This window comes from Vipera ursinii (genome assembly GCF_947247035.1).
Source record: "Vipera ursinii genome assembly, chromosome: 7".
NCBI lineage: Eukaryota > Metazoa > Chordata > Lepidosauria > Squamata > Viperidae > Vipera > Vipera ursinii.
In genome coordinates this window covers 25,680,005-25,693,069 of record NC_139521.1, presented here as the reverse complement: position 1 = coordinate 25,693,069, position 13,065 = coordinate 25,680,005, and the positions used below count along the sequence as shown (strand labels likewise).

The following is a 13,065-nucleotide window of genomic DNA, read 5'->3' as shown; positions in this document are numbered from 1 at the left end:
AGCAATCTCAGCAAAAGAGGGAATAAATTGATGGTAGAAGTTGGCAAACCCTAGGAAGTTCTGGAGATGTTTGTGAGTCTTTGGGGGCTGCCATTCAATTATAGCTTTCACTTTGGCTGGGTCCATTTCAATGCCCTCATTGGAAATTCTATAGCCAAGATATTCTAATCGGGTTTGGTGAAATTCACATTTTGGCAATTTGACATAACGTTTGGCATTCAATAGTTTAACACTTCTCTCACCAGCCTTATATGGTCAATCATATTCATACTGTATATTAGGATGTCATCAAGATACACCAGAACCCCTTTGTATAGGTGATCATGTAGGACCTCATTAATCAATTGCATAAATACGGCTGGGGGCCCCCTGCAGTCCAAATGGCATGACTTTGAACTGGTAGCTTCCCAAGTTGCAGTTGAAGGCTGTTTTCCACTCATCCCCCTCCTTTATTCTCACCTTATAATAAGCTTCTCTCAGGTCTAATTTAGTGAAGACACTCCCCTTTCCCAGGTGGGCTAGCAAGTCTTTCAGGAGGGGGAGAGGGTATTTCTTTTCCACACTCACAGCATTGAGACCCTTATAGTCCATGCAGAGATGAAGAGACCCATCTTTTTTTTCTTTGAACAACACAGGGGCTCCCATTGTAGACTTGGCCCATTCAATGAATCCCCTCGCTAGGTTTGTATTCACATATCGCTGCATCTCCTCCATGTCAAGGTGGGAAATAGTGTACATTCTTGGTCATGGAAGTTTGGCCCTCAGCAACAGTTCAATGGAACAATCATTGGGCCGGTGAGGAGGTAAGATATCACATTCTTTCTCACTAAATGCCTTCGCTAGGTCGTGGTACTCACTGGGGATGAGCGGCTCGCCTGATGGCTGTAAGGCAGCCATGTAAACTCACCCATTGGGTGGGCTAAAATCACCTCTAACATTTGTTGAATCAATGGGGGGATTGGGCCCTATGGGTAGTCTCACAGTTCTCATTCCTTTCTCCCACCAGATAAATGGCTTCCATTTGTCTAACAAGGCTAGTCCTAGGATCACAGCCTCAGTCATTTTTGGAGCCACCAGGAAGCAAATAAACTCCCAGTGCTCGCCTATCTCTAGGCATAAGGGCTGCGTTAATTGCGTGACTAAAGTCCCTCCCATTACGGAGCCACTGGCTTGCTCAAATCTCACAGGTTTGGAGAGCGATTTAGCCCATATGCCCAGTCTCAGGGCACATGACAGGCTAATGATGCATTGGGAGCAGCCAGTATCGACTAGTACTTTCAAGTCTACTTGTGCCCCTGATTTAGGGATTATGAGTTTAGCAGGCAATAAAAAAGGTGGGACATGTCGACTCACCATCAGGTCGTTCTCCCTTTCATCGTCGCTGTCAAAGCCAGGTAGAGTGGGGGCAGGTCCAGTCAATGGCCCAGCGTCCTTCTGGGTGGGGGATTTAACCAGGGCAACAGGCTCCTGGGTAGCCCAGTTGGACTTTTCTCTCAGTGGCTGCTGTGCAGGTATCCTCCTCGTTGCTGGTTCCAGTCTACTCTGCTGTTGTGGGTAGGGGACTGGACAGTTTGCTGCTCAATGCCCCTGCTGTCCGCATCGAAAGCACTTGATTGGCAGGCCTGTAGGTGGCTTAGGTCTTATGGCTTTGGCACAGCTTCAGGTGGGAGAGGCTTCTTATAGCGGGTGAGCTGGACATCTAATTTTACTGCTGCCTGGTACCATTCTTGCAGCTGTTCAGGTACAGCTTGGTGGATGCATGCCTGAGAAAGGTGGTCGTCCAACCCTTCTCTGAAATGATGAATAATGGATTGCTCAGGCCATCTCTCTATCCGACCGGCAATCTTGCGAAACTCCCGCACGTACTCCAGGGCAGGCTGGCCAGCTTGTTTTATCTTGTGGATTTGTTCTTCTGCTTTGAGGGCAATGGATGGGTCCTCAAATCTTTCCCTCAGCCCTAGGAGGAAAAGTTGGGGGTCTTCCAATTCAGGGGCTTGCTCATTATATAAATTGTTTAACCATTTGGACGCTTCTCCCTCTAGGCTGGATGCAATCACATCGACCATAGCATCTGGGTCTGGGTAGAGACAGGCCCAGCGATTCAAATGAGAGCATACTTGGTTGAGGAAAAAAATTAGTTTCTCTGCATCCCCATAGAAGGTTGCTCTGAAGGGAGGGGCCCACATCCTGGTTGTTGATTCAATGGCTGCCGGGGCCCCCACTGCTGCTGTTTGACCCCCAGTTGCTGGCTACCCCACTGGTGCTGCTGTATCCCCAGGGGTTGGACCTTTGGGCCCTCTGCTGTCCCCCTTGCTGTGGTTGTCTGAGGGGAGGCTGCTGATGGCCAGTGGGAAGTCAGCGAGAATGGTTGTTGGATAGATGGGGGTTGCTGTCTACTCTGTTGTTGGTCTGCAGGGAATTGTGGTGCCCTCTGCTGCTGATCTACTAGGAGTCATGTTAGCCTCAATTGCTGTGGTGCCTCCCTCAATTGCGGGTCCCTCAGTGGTTCCTTGGCGCTTGAGGGCGGTGACCAGCCTCCATGGAGTTGTCGTCCTTCAACTAGCTGTTGCTCTCCAGGCTTCTGCATCACCCCAAGCTGTTGCAAGGGCTCTATTAGCTGATTTAGGCTGAGTTGTTGCCCCTCTTTCTGTGGGGGTTGCCATGCTCCCCACTGCTGGGGTGGGTCCTAGGTTCTCTTCCTCTGTGGGACTGAAGGCCCTAGTAGGGAACTCCAAGGGTTGGAGGGCTGTTAGCTCTGCGAAATGGGGGCTGGGGGCCTCTCTCACCAGGAGCTGTTCTGCGCTCCTCACTTCTAGCTCTTCAAACCTTTCTGCTAGATAGTAAATTGATTGGCTATGGGTTGCAGATGGATATTTCCACTCACTCGAGTATTCAGTCTCAAGATAGCCTGGCAGCTCCCCACCAGTCTAGGGAAAGGGATGTGCAGGAGTCTCTTTGTTGTCACTCTACCTCCTCCACCTTTGAAGCCCTTGGGGATGGCAAGGCTGCTTCCAGGCATCTGGAGTCTCTGCTGGGCTTAATCCACTCTGACGACCAGACCAATTCTCCTGGTTGTTTGGGTCTAGCTCTCAGCTGGGAGGTTTGCTGAATCTCTTTTCCTATAGGCTTCTTCGCTGGCCCTTCCCCCCCTGGGGTAACTGCTGCTGCCAGGGAGCTGGTTTCAGGCAATTTTTCCTCCTCCATGATGGAATCTTCCCCCACTCTTTGTCAGCCTGTCTCCCAAATGTGGAGACAGTGACAGGAGTTCGGGACCCCCTAGTTAGTTTGTAAAGTTGGTGGATTCCAGCTTGATGTCAAGTTTCCAATGGATGAGCTCTTCAAAGAACTCTGAGGCAGTTTACCTTAAAAGTCTTTTATTAGAGCCCCATAACATCGGCAATACTTGTGAGAAGCTGGAATCTGAATTCCCTTCCCCTTAGCACAGTAATATTAAACACAATTCTCCTCTTTTCATTGCTGTCATTAGTCACATTCTCCAATTAGTTTGTTTATTTATTTATTTATTAATTATGAGACTTGTATGCCGCCCTATCTCTCGAAGAACTCAGGGCGGCTAACAACAATAAAATACAAATAAATACAAATATTAAAAATATTTAAACATTTAAAATCATAATTAAAAACCCCATTATCATCAATCCAGGTCGGCCTGTTGGAAAAGATATGTCTTAAGGTCACGGCGAAAGGACCAAAGGTCTGGGGCCATCCGGAGGTCCCGGGGAAGTTGATTCCACCAAGCAGGTGCCCCAACAGAGAAGGCCTTCCCCCTGGGGGTCGCCAGCCAACATTGTCTGGCCGACAGCACCCTGAGGAGGCCCTCTCTGTGTGAGCGCACAGGGCGATGGGAAAGCGTTCCTGGCAGCAGATGGTCCTGCAAATATCCTGGGTCTAAGCCATGTAGGGCTTTATAGGTAAGGACCAGCACCTTGAATCTCACCTGGAGGGTAACCGGTAGCCAATGCAGCTCAGGCAGGAGGGGTGTAATATGGGAGTATCAGCTGAAGCCTGTATCAGCTCTGCATCAGCTGAAGCCTCCGGGTGGTATTCAAGGGCAGCCCCATGTAGAGAGCATTGCAGTAATCTACCTGGGAGGTGACGAGCGCATGAGTGACCGTACGAAAAGCATCTCGGTCCAGATAGGGTCGCAACTGGTGCACCAGGCGAACCTGTGCAAATGCCCCCCTGGCCACGACTCCAACATGAACTTCTAAACTGAGTCGTGCATCCAGGAGGATGCCTAAGTTGCGCGCCTATCAACGGGAGGCAACACCTCTCCCCCCATAACCAAAGATGGAAGATCTTGGACTACACGAGATGCCAATACGTAAAGCCACTCAGTCTTGGCCGGGTTGAGCTGGAGCCTGTTCTTCCCCATCCAGATTCATACCGCTTCCAGGCAGCGGGACATCACGTCAAGGGCATCACTGGGTTGGTTCGGGGTGGAGATGAAAAGCTGGGTATCATACGCATATTTGATTATACCTCACCCCGAAACCACGGATGATCTCGCCCAGTGGCATCATATAGATGTTGAACAGGAGGGGAGAGAGGACCAAACCCTGAGACACCCCACAATCAAGGGGCCTCGGGGTTGACCTCTGTCCTCCTCCCAACACCATCTGCAAACGGCCCGAGAGGTAGGAGGAGAACCACCGTAAAATGGTGCCTCCCACTCCCAACCCCCGAAGACGTCACAGGATACCATGATCGATGGTATAAAAAGCCGCTGAGAGATCTAATAGGACTAGGAGAGAGGAATAACCCCTATCCCGAGCCCGCCAGAGATCATCCACCAGCGCGACCAATGTCGTCTCCGTGCTGTACCCGGGCCTGAAACCCAATTGGTACGGATCCAGATACTGAGTTTCCTCCAGGACCAAAAGGAGTTGCCGTGCCACTACACTCTCAACAACCTTCGCAAGAAAAAAGTGAAGGTTGGAGACAGGACGAAAGTTATTCAAAATGGCCGGGTCTAGGGCAGGTTTCTTGAGGAGGGGCCTCACCACCGCCTCCTTCAAGGCGGCAGGGAAGCACCCCTCACTCAGAGAAGCATTAATCACTGCCTGGAGCCAGCCTCGTGTGACCTCCCGAGCCGCATAAACCAGCCAGGAGTGACACAGGTCCAACAAACACATGGCGGCACTCAATCTACCCATGATCCTGTCCACTTCATCCGGAGTCACAGGGTTAAACTCCTCCCAAATAATATCGGCCAGATCCATCGTTTCCCTGTCAGATACTGCCCAGTCAGAGTCCAGACCGGTCCGAATCTGAGCGACTTTGTCCAGCAGATGCTGACTAAACTCCTTGGCCCGTCCCCGCAAGGGATCTTCCCCTGTCCCCTGATTTAAAAGGGAACGGGTCACCCTAAAAAGGGCGGCCAGGCGATTTATCTGCGGACGCAATGAGGGTGGCGAAGTAAGCACACTTCGCCACCTCAATTGCCACAAGGTAAGATCTGGTAAAAGATCTTAACTGTGTTCGGTCAAATTCAGACCGACTGGATCTCCAAATGCTCTCTAGGCCCCTCCTCCGGCGCTTCATCTCCCGTAGGTCCACGGAAAACCAAGGGGCCAACCGGGACCTGCGCTGGGTAAGAGGCCGCAAAGGCACAACGTGGTCAAGAGCCTCAGAAGCAGCCCGTTGCCAGGCGTCAACCAAGGTCTCGACCGGGCTGTGGGAAAGGGAGGCAGGAATCAGTCCAAGCGCCGTCTTCCGGGTCCATCAGGCGTCTGGGGCGGAACCACCTGGTCAGTTCCGCCTCCCAGCAGCAGGAGGTGGCATAACAGAGGCCCAGCCGCAGGAGATAATGATCTGTCCATGAGAGGGGTTGATTAGATGGAGAAACCCCACCCAGACCATTAAGCCACTGCCCGGAGATAAAAATAAGGTCGGGCATGTTTCCCCCCTTGTGGGTAGGACCCTGAATAATCTGGGTCAGGTCCATGGCCATCATAGAAGCCATGAACTCTCGGGCCACTCCCAACGTCTCCCCCAAGGAAGGCAAGTTGAAATCCCCCAGAACCGTAAGTCTGGGAAACTCAACCGCCAACCCCAAGAGAGCATTGAGCAGCCCGGGCAGGGTCATTGCCACGCAGCTGGGAGAAGGGTACGCAAGCAACAGGCCCAACTGACCTCCAGGGCCCCACTTCAGGAGGGACTCACTCACATCCGCCTATCTGCGGGGCCATGGCCTCCCGCGGACAAAGGGCCTCCTTGATGACAACTGCCACCCCTGAGCCCGAGGCTGATGCAGCACACGGAAACCTGGTGGGCATAATTCAATCAGAGGGACTCCTCCCTCCGGGCCCAACCAACTTTCCGTAATGCATGCCAGGTCTGTGTCTTCCTCCTCGATCAAATCCCGGATGAGGGGAGCTTTATTCACCACAGACCTGGCATTCAAATAGACCAGCCTGAGCTCAGATACCTGTCCTCCCCCACCCCTGGAAAAGCAGGATGAAGCCAGAGGGTCGGAGCGCGCCACCGCTCAAAGATAGCGGGGGCGTGATCCCAGATTTCGATATGGCCCTCTGTTCATCTGTCTGCTGCCATTCCCAATCACCGTGGGGATCACTGTCCCCACCCCATCCCCTCAGGCCCCAAGGGAGGGTCTCCTCAGGGTGCCGCCGGTTAAAGACTGCCGGCGGGTAACACCCAGGGGTAGGGCCTTCTCAGTGGGTGCGCCTGCCCTGTGGAACCAGTTGCCTGCTGAGCTTAGGACTGCCCCCAACCTCCGTTCATTCCGCCGGGACCTGAAGACCTGGCTCTTCGAGCTCTCTGGCCCAAGCTGAGAATATTTTTAATTTTAATTTTAACTGGGTTTTAATTTTCTCAGGGTTCTATTTAATCTCTTTTAATTTGTTTTAACGTTTGTATTGACTGTTTTTTAAATGCCCTGTAAACTGCCCTGAGTCCTTCGGGAAAGGGCAGTATATAAATCTAAATAAATAAATAAATAAATAAAATTTAAGGTGCTTGGAAATTTCAAACACAAACTAAGAAAAACTTCTTCACAAAATACATACTTAACTTGTGGAATTCAATACTGCAAGTCATGTACTTACCTGAACGGCTGGAAAAGAAAACTAGACCTATTAATCTGTAGTTTTCCAAAGGATTAGACCAGTGATGGCGAATCTTTTGGCTTAGCATGTGAAAAAAAATAAATGCCTAATTTGATCCTGCTGATGTGTCAACTCCCTCAGAAAAAAGAGGCAATTTTTCATTATTTTTTTTTAAATACAGTCCAATCATGTTTGATCCCTCGGATATACTGCATGCCACTTCCTTCAGGCAGTATTCTCTTTCTATTGACAAGTCCTTATAGCCAGGCTTTTCAACCTTTTCACCCGCTGTACCACTTTTAGGGTATGGCAACATCCAAGTATCACCAGTTGCCTAGCAAGGTGTCAAAAACTTGATGACCATTGTGAGCATTTCTGTTGAGCATTGGCAGCAGGGGTGGGGTGGGGCGGTGTTTAGTTTTTATTCCCCCCCCTCTGCTGGGTGGTTGCAGCAGGTTTTGGTCACTTCACATGACCCTGGGACACTGTGACTGTCATAAATATGAATCAGTTGCCAAGCATCTGAATGTAAATCACAAGACCATGGAGACGCTGCAACATTCCAGCTGATTGGTGCTTTTTCTGGGCTCAACAGAAGTGCCAGGATCAGCGCCGAGCTCCAGCTGGAGACTGGTGCTGATCCTGGCGCTTCCACTGAGCCCTGACAGCCCTGCAGCTCCAGCCATCTCTCGCTCAGGCTTGTGTGGTGCTGCCACTGGTTCAGCTCATTCCCCTCCCTCGCTACCACTTTTCTAGGATGGTCGTGTACCACCTGCCAGGTGCCAATGTACCACAGGTGGTACCCGTACCACTGGTTAAAAAGCCCTGATATAGATCAAGGGTTCCCCCACCCCTGGGCTGTGGCCCATAATTGGGCCTTGGCCAATTTGGAACTGGGGCACGCCAGTGGTGGGTGAGTGAGTGCATTGCCCCACTTGCACAAGCAGTAAGCGCTCACACAAATGAAGCAGTGCACACAGCCATGCCTGCCCCTCACACAAAACCATTTCCTTCCCCCCACCCCCACAGGGCTGCCAACCCAGAAAGGTTGGGGAATGCTGATATAATTTTCCCAGACAGCTGTGTACAGGACATAAATCAGAGAACTCTTTCTTAGCAGTCATAATACTTGAAAGGAATATACATCAGAATGCACAGGACTTTTTATTACTAAATATACTACAGACCCTAATCACAGAAATTGTAAAAATTCTGCTCCTAAATATCCATGGATAAGCAAACTCTATATTTACTGTTCTTCTCAAAAAACCTAATTAAGTTTACTTGTGACTTAATCCAAAGCACTGGAAGCTTACTTTAACTGAACATGGCTATAAAATAATTTTTAAAGATTATCAGGTAATCATCAATTTTTAAAAGAGAAATAGACCAAATCAGTTAATAAGATCTGCCACAAGCCCAAACAAGCTTTTGAAAACTGTAATACCATATAACTGTTTTAGCAATAATTCAGTTTTAAGACTCTCTAGGTAGTACTTGGCATACTTATTGGATACTTAGTTGACAACAATGAGACTACAGTTAGGTCACCTGAGGAGTTCCTGGAAAGGATAAAATCCCTAAGGATAGAGGATGGTGAGGTAATGTTATCTTTTGCCGTCACCTCACTTTTCACCTCTATCCCACAAGATCTGGCGGTCACTGTCATAAGGAACTGCCTACAACAGGAGCAAGGACAGCACCAGGACTCACCCCATGTCGAAGATCTTGTACAATTTGTGACCTTGTGTCTCAAAACATATTTTACTTTCCAGGGCATCATTTATGAACAGATCAAAGGGACACCAATGGGATCCCCCATTTTGAGTGTCATTGCAGAGGCAGTCCTCCAGCAGTTAGAGACTGCAGTTATGACCAAATACCACCCCAGGTTCTGGGCTAGATACATGGATGACACATTTGTAGTCATTAAGAAACAGGATAGTGCCAGTTTCATGGACGAGCTGAACTCAGTTTATCCAGACATCCGTTTCACTGCTGAGGAAGAGGCCAAAGGCTCTCTTGCCTTTTTGGATGTACTAGTCAGACATCAACCTAATGGCACCCTCCATACGACTGACTACTGCAAGCCAACCCACACGGATAGAACCTTGAATTACAGGAGCAACCATCCCGTGGCACACAAGATCAGTTGCATTCGGACATTGTTTAAACGGGTCAGCTCGCACTGCAATACGGTTAGGGCCAAAGTTGAGAAGAAATATCTATACCGCATATGCAGGCATAATGGCGACACAGCAGGCCACACGAATCCCATCATAGCCTACATGATAGAGCACAATGCTGACCACACAAATGACACTCCCATATATTAATGGGGTGTCCGAGACAACTGCACGGTTGTTGGCCCTGTTCAACGTCAATGTTGTCCATAGACCAGACCAAACCCTGCGTGCCATGGTAATGCATCCCAAAGAGCCGCTCCCCAATGAAGAAAGATCTTCAATAATATACAGAATTCAATGCAAGAATTGCCAATGCAATTACGTTGGGGAAACAAGTAAGAGGCTCAAAACCAGGATTCATGAGCATGAGTTGGTGATCAGAAGACAAGAGCAACGCTCACAGGAGTGGGCACATATGGCTAGTCACAACCATATGTTTGATCTTTCCAATGCCGAGGCCATAGCCCGGGATGCCACCAAGGGTGGCTGACTGCTCAAGGAGGCCTGGTTATCCAACAAAAATTCCATCAAATGTCATATAGACCTTTTATCTGCTTACCAGGTGCTCAGGGGATGGGAAAAAAAGCGCCATGACACACGATGGGCGCAACAAGTCCGCTTTTTGCAGGATTTGAATAGCATGGCTACAGGCAGAACAACAGTGACCCCTGGGAAGGATGAATCTACAACGTGCCCTATATTAGAACTTGAGACATGCCTTGTACTAGATCCTGATTTAAATGACGTGTCTACAACAGTGATCCCCAGGAAGGATGAATCCACAACGTTCCCGGCGTTAGATCTTGAGGTGGAGGCTCAGATTCGACCAAAGGGCGGGGGAGGCACGAAACAAGAGCAGCTGGATAACTGGCCCCTTGGCATTTACACGGACACCAGGAGAGCAACCACACACACACACACACACACACACACACACACACACACGTATACGTACACACACACACACACACACACACACACACACACACACATATATATATATGCGTAAACAATATTAGAAGTTTATAATTTGTGGAGCTGCATTACTAGCTGTCCAGGACCAATGCGGCCTATGAGCTGTGGATTGGACATACCTAATTTATCGTAACAATAATCCCACCGGCTAGATTGGGCTGAGAGACTGTCCCAAAGTCACCCAATAAGTTTCCAGGACTAAGGGAAGATTTAGTCCAGGCACACCCTAATCCTATTTGAACATTTTATTCATTATACTGTATGTATGAATAAAGTTATCAGAAAAAAGACCACACCTTTCAAATAAATGTCAATAAGATTTTATTTTAGTTAATTTAGTTTATACAGGGGTGCTGAAAAGAAAGCACTTAAAAGAGAAAGTTTCAAGGAAGCCCAATATTATAGAAATAAAATAGAAAGCTTCACTAGTGGTACTTTACTAATTCTTTTTCCTCTAGCTCATAGATTTAAGCTAAGAGCAGCAGCTTCCACAATAAATGCTGATACTGGAAGAAGAAACAGTGTTACATATTTTTTTTAATTACCTATCTTATTTATGTGTTTTGCATAATCACTCCATGTCACAATCACTCCTTTAGACTGTAACAGCCATATTAACCACAAAAATAATATCTGCTATTTGAACTACTGTTTGAAAGACAGACTCCCTATGAATTGAATCAGCTCCCCAATTACACCCTCTCCTCCCATAACCTGAAAACTGCTCATTCTCTAACAATGCTTCAAAGCACCTGATATAAGAAAAAGCATAAAAATATTTTACAGCATACGATTTCCAAATGGCTTATCAGTAAAAAATAACACTGAAATCAAAACTTCCTGAGGCTGCAAATAAAAACCAATATAACCCATTTTGTTTTTACAGTAAAGAACTTGTTTTAAATCATGAAGTAAATTCATAGTTCACTGAGCATTCAGAATGCCATGAAGGAGTTAATGCTATATAGCACGTAGAGACTTCAACGCCTAGTACAAACAGCATTCTCTTTCACGGAGGAGTCAAAATAGCTTCCTTGATTAATGCTGGTCATCTAGTTATGGCAGCCATTACTAAGGAGTTATAACATTACACAATTTACATCAAAGCTTGAGTCTTCTATTTTTTTTAAAAAGAAAACCAAATACCAAAGATGGAATCGCTTGCTGATGATTTGAAACAAATTAGCTAATTTTAAGGGAAAAAAATGACTTGCCAGCAAGGCAACAAAACTCACGTAGGTATATATAGTGTGAAACAAATCAGAAAGGCTTGCCAAAATGCAGTGTTTAAAAGAAACAAAAACAAAAACCTCTCTCACTCTGAAAGCAACTGGTCACATGACAAAAAGGTAAAAGAAACTAAATCACAACACGAATTTGCTATACCTCTTTTATGCAATTCTCTTAATGGAATGCCGTCTCCTCCCCCATCGTATGGTAAATAAGGATCAGAAGATACTTCCATGAGCTTGACAGAAGGGGTTTTAAGAGCACAACAGCTACAGCGTTTCTTATAGAACAGCAGCAGACTGGGAAGCTGCCATATTCAATTAGGATTTGGATTGTGTGTGGCTTATTGCAGCAACTCCGTTCTTCCAGGATTGATGATGTCATCAAAGGGAAATTATTGCAGCCTGGTTGCTACTGACTACAATCTAGGAGTGCTTGAAGGTGGAACAGCAGACAATCCATGAAGTCTGCTGTGCCTGAAGGTGACTAAGCATGAAGTAAAGCAGAATAAACTGGTTTAAGGAAGTCCAAGCTAAATCAAGCAACACTAGCTTCTATTTATGTCTGATCACTGAAAAGGCAGCCATATCAGCCTTACAGCATTGTTCTTTATACAATGTCTAGGCCATTTAACTATTGAAGCGCAGCATCGTTTACATTTAAAAAAATCAGATACTGGACTGGTGCATGCACTCAACTTACAGTCAGTCAGGATGTGATCCAGTTTGACATGGGACCCCCACAGTTACACTGAGGGGAGCATACTATGCAGATGGCATATGAGGTGTGAATCGTATTCAGGGCTGTCCATTGCTGACATAATAGTTCAAAGACTGGCACTGTTTTTGTGGGGTTATTTATATAACTTCCTAAATCTGGACATTCAGCAACCCATTTGGCTTTCCATTGGGAATTGATGTTAAAGCTGTTGGGCAGATGTTCTGCAAGTGTTAGGGAAGGTCAGCATGTGCCAGTAAGAGTGAGATATTCATAATTTTTCTGTATTCTCACTAGTGCCTCTTGCTTTTGTAAAGCTGGCAATGCTATATGACTCAGAACAGGAAGCCAGCAAGTCGGAGTAGTTTTAATACATCCACATATAATCCTCATGGTGTCGCTCAGTATGGCATCTAACTAACTAGTATTCTGCTGTGGAGTAGATCAACTCTAGTGCTGATGACCTGAGGGTGGCTCATTTAGCTCCACATAATTTCTGGAGTATGTTGTTCTTAGCATTGATTTTTGCTGCTGTATTCTCTAGGTTGGGGGTTCCCAACCAAGGGTGCTTGCATCCTTTGGGGGTGCAAGACAATATTCCAGGGGGTACAAAACCTTGGGTTTAGAAGTTTCAAAATTATAGTGTAAATGCATAATTTGTTGCCATTATTTCGAACAGAACAGTCATCTAGAAAAGAGGTCCAGGCTGTGGTCTCTTGGCCACCGGGCCATGTGAGTGGCTGCGCACTCACCCCATGCCCTTTTGCTGGTGCTAGCCGAGCTGCGAGCCTTGTGCCTTACCCCCTGCCCTTGTGCTAGCCAAGCTGTGAGCCTTGTGCCTCACCCCCTGCCCTTGCGCCGGCACTAGC

General features: G+C 47.5%; 1 protein-coding gene across 8 annotated transcripts in view; it reads right to left on the bottom strand.

Moving 5' to 3' along the window:
- CLCN3 (chloride voltage-gated channel 3) overlaps positions 1-13,065 on the bottom strand; it is an 82,711-nt gene that overhangs the window by 42,534 nt on the left and 27,112 nt on the right. For 2 of the 8 annotated variants that reach the window (XM_083367585.1, XM_083367588.1), the window contains exon 1: positions 11,636-12,104. The exons of the other annotated variants lie outside the window; for them this stretch is intronic. In XM_083367585.1, coding sequence (XP_083223711.1) covers positions 11,636-11,714 — 79 coding nt within the window. In that variant the 5' untranslated portion in view covers positions 11,715-12,104. Of the gene's footprint in view, positions 1-11,635; positions 12,105-13,065 lie in introns of those variants that run through there. 8 annotated transcript variants of the gene reach the window in all.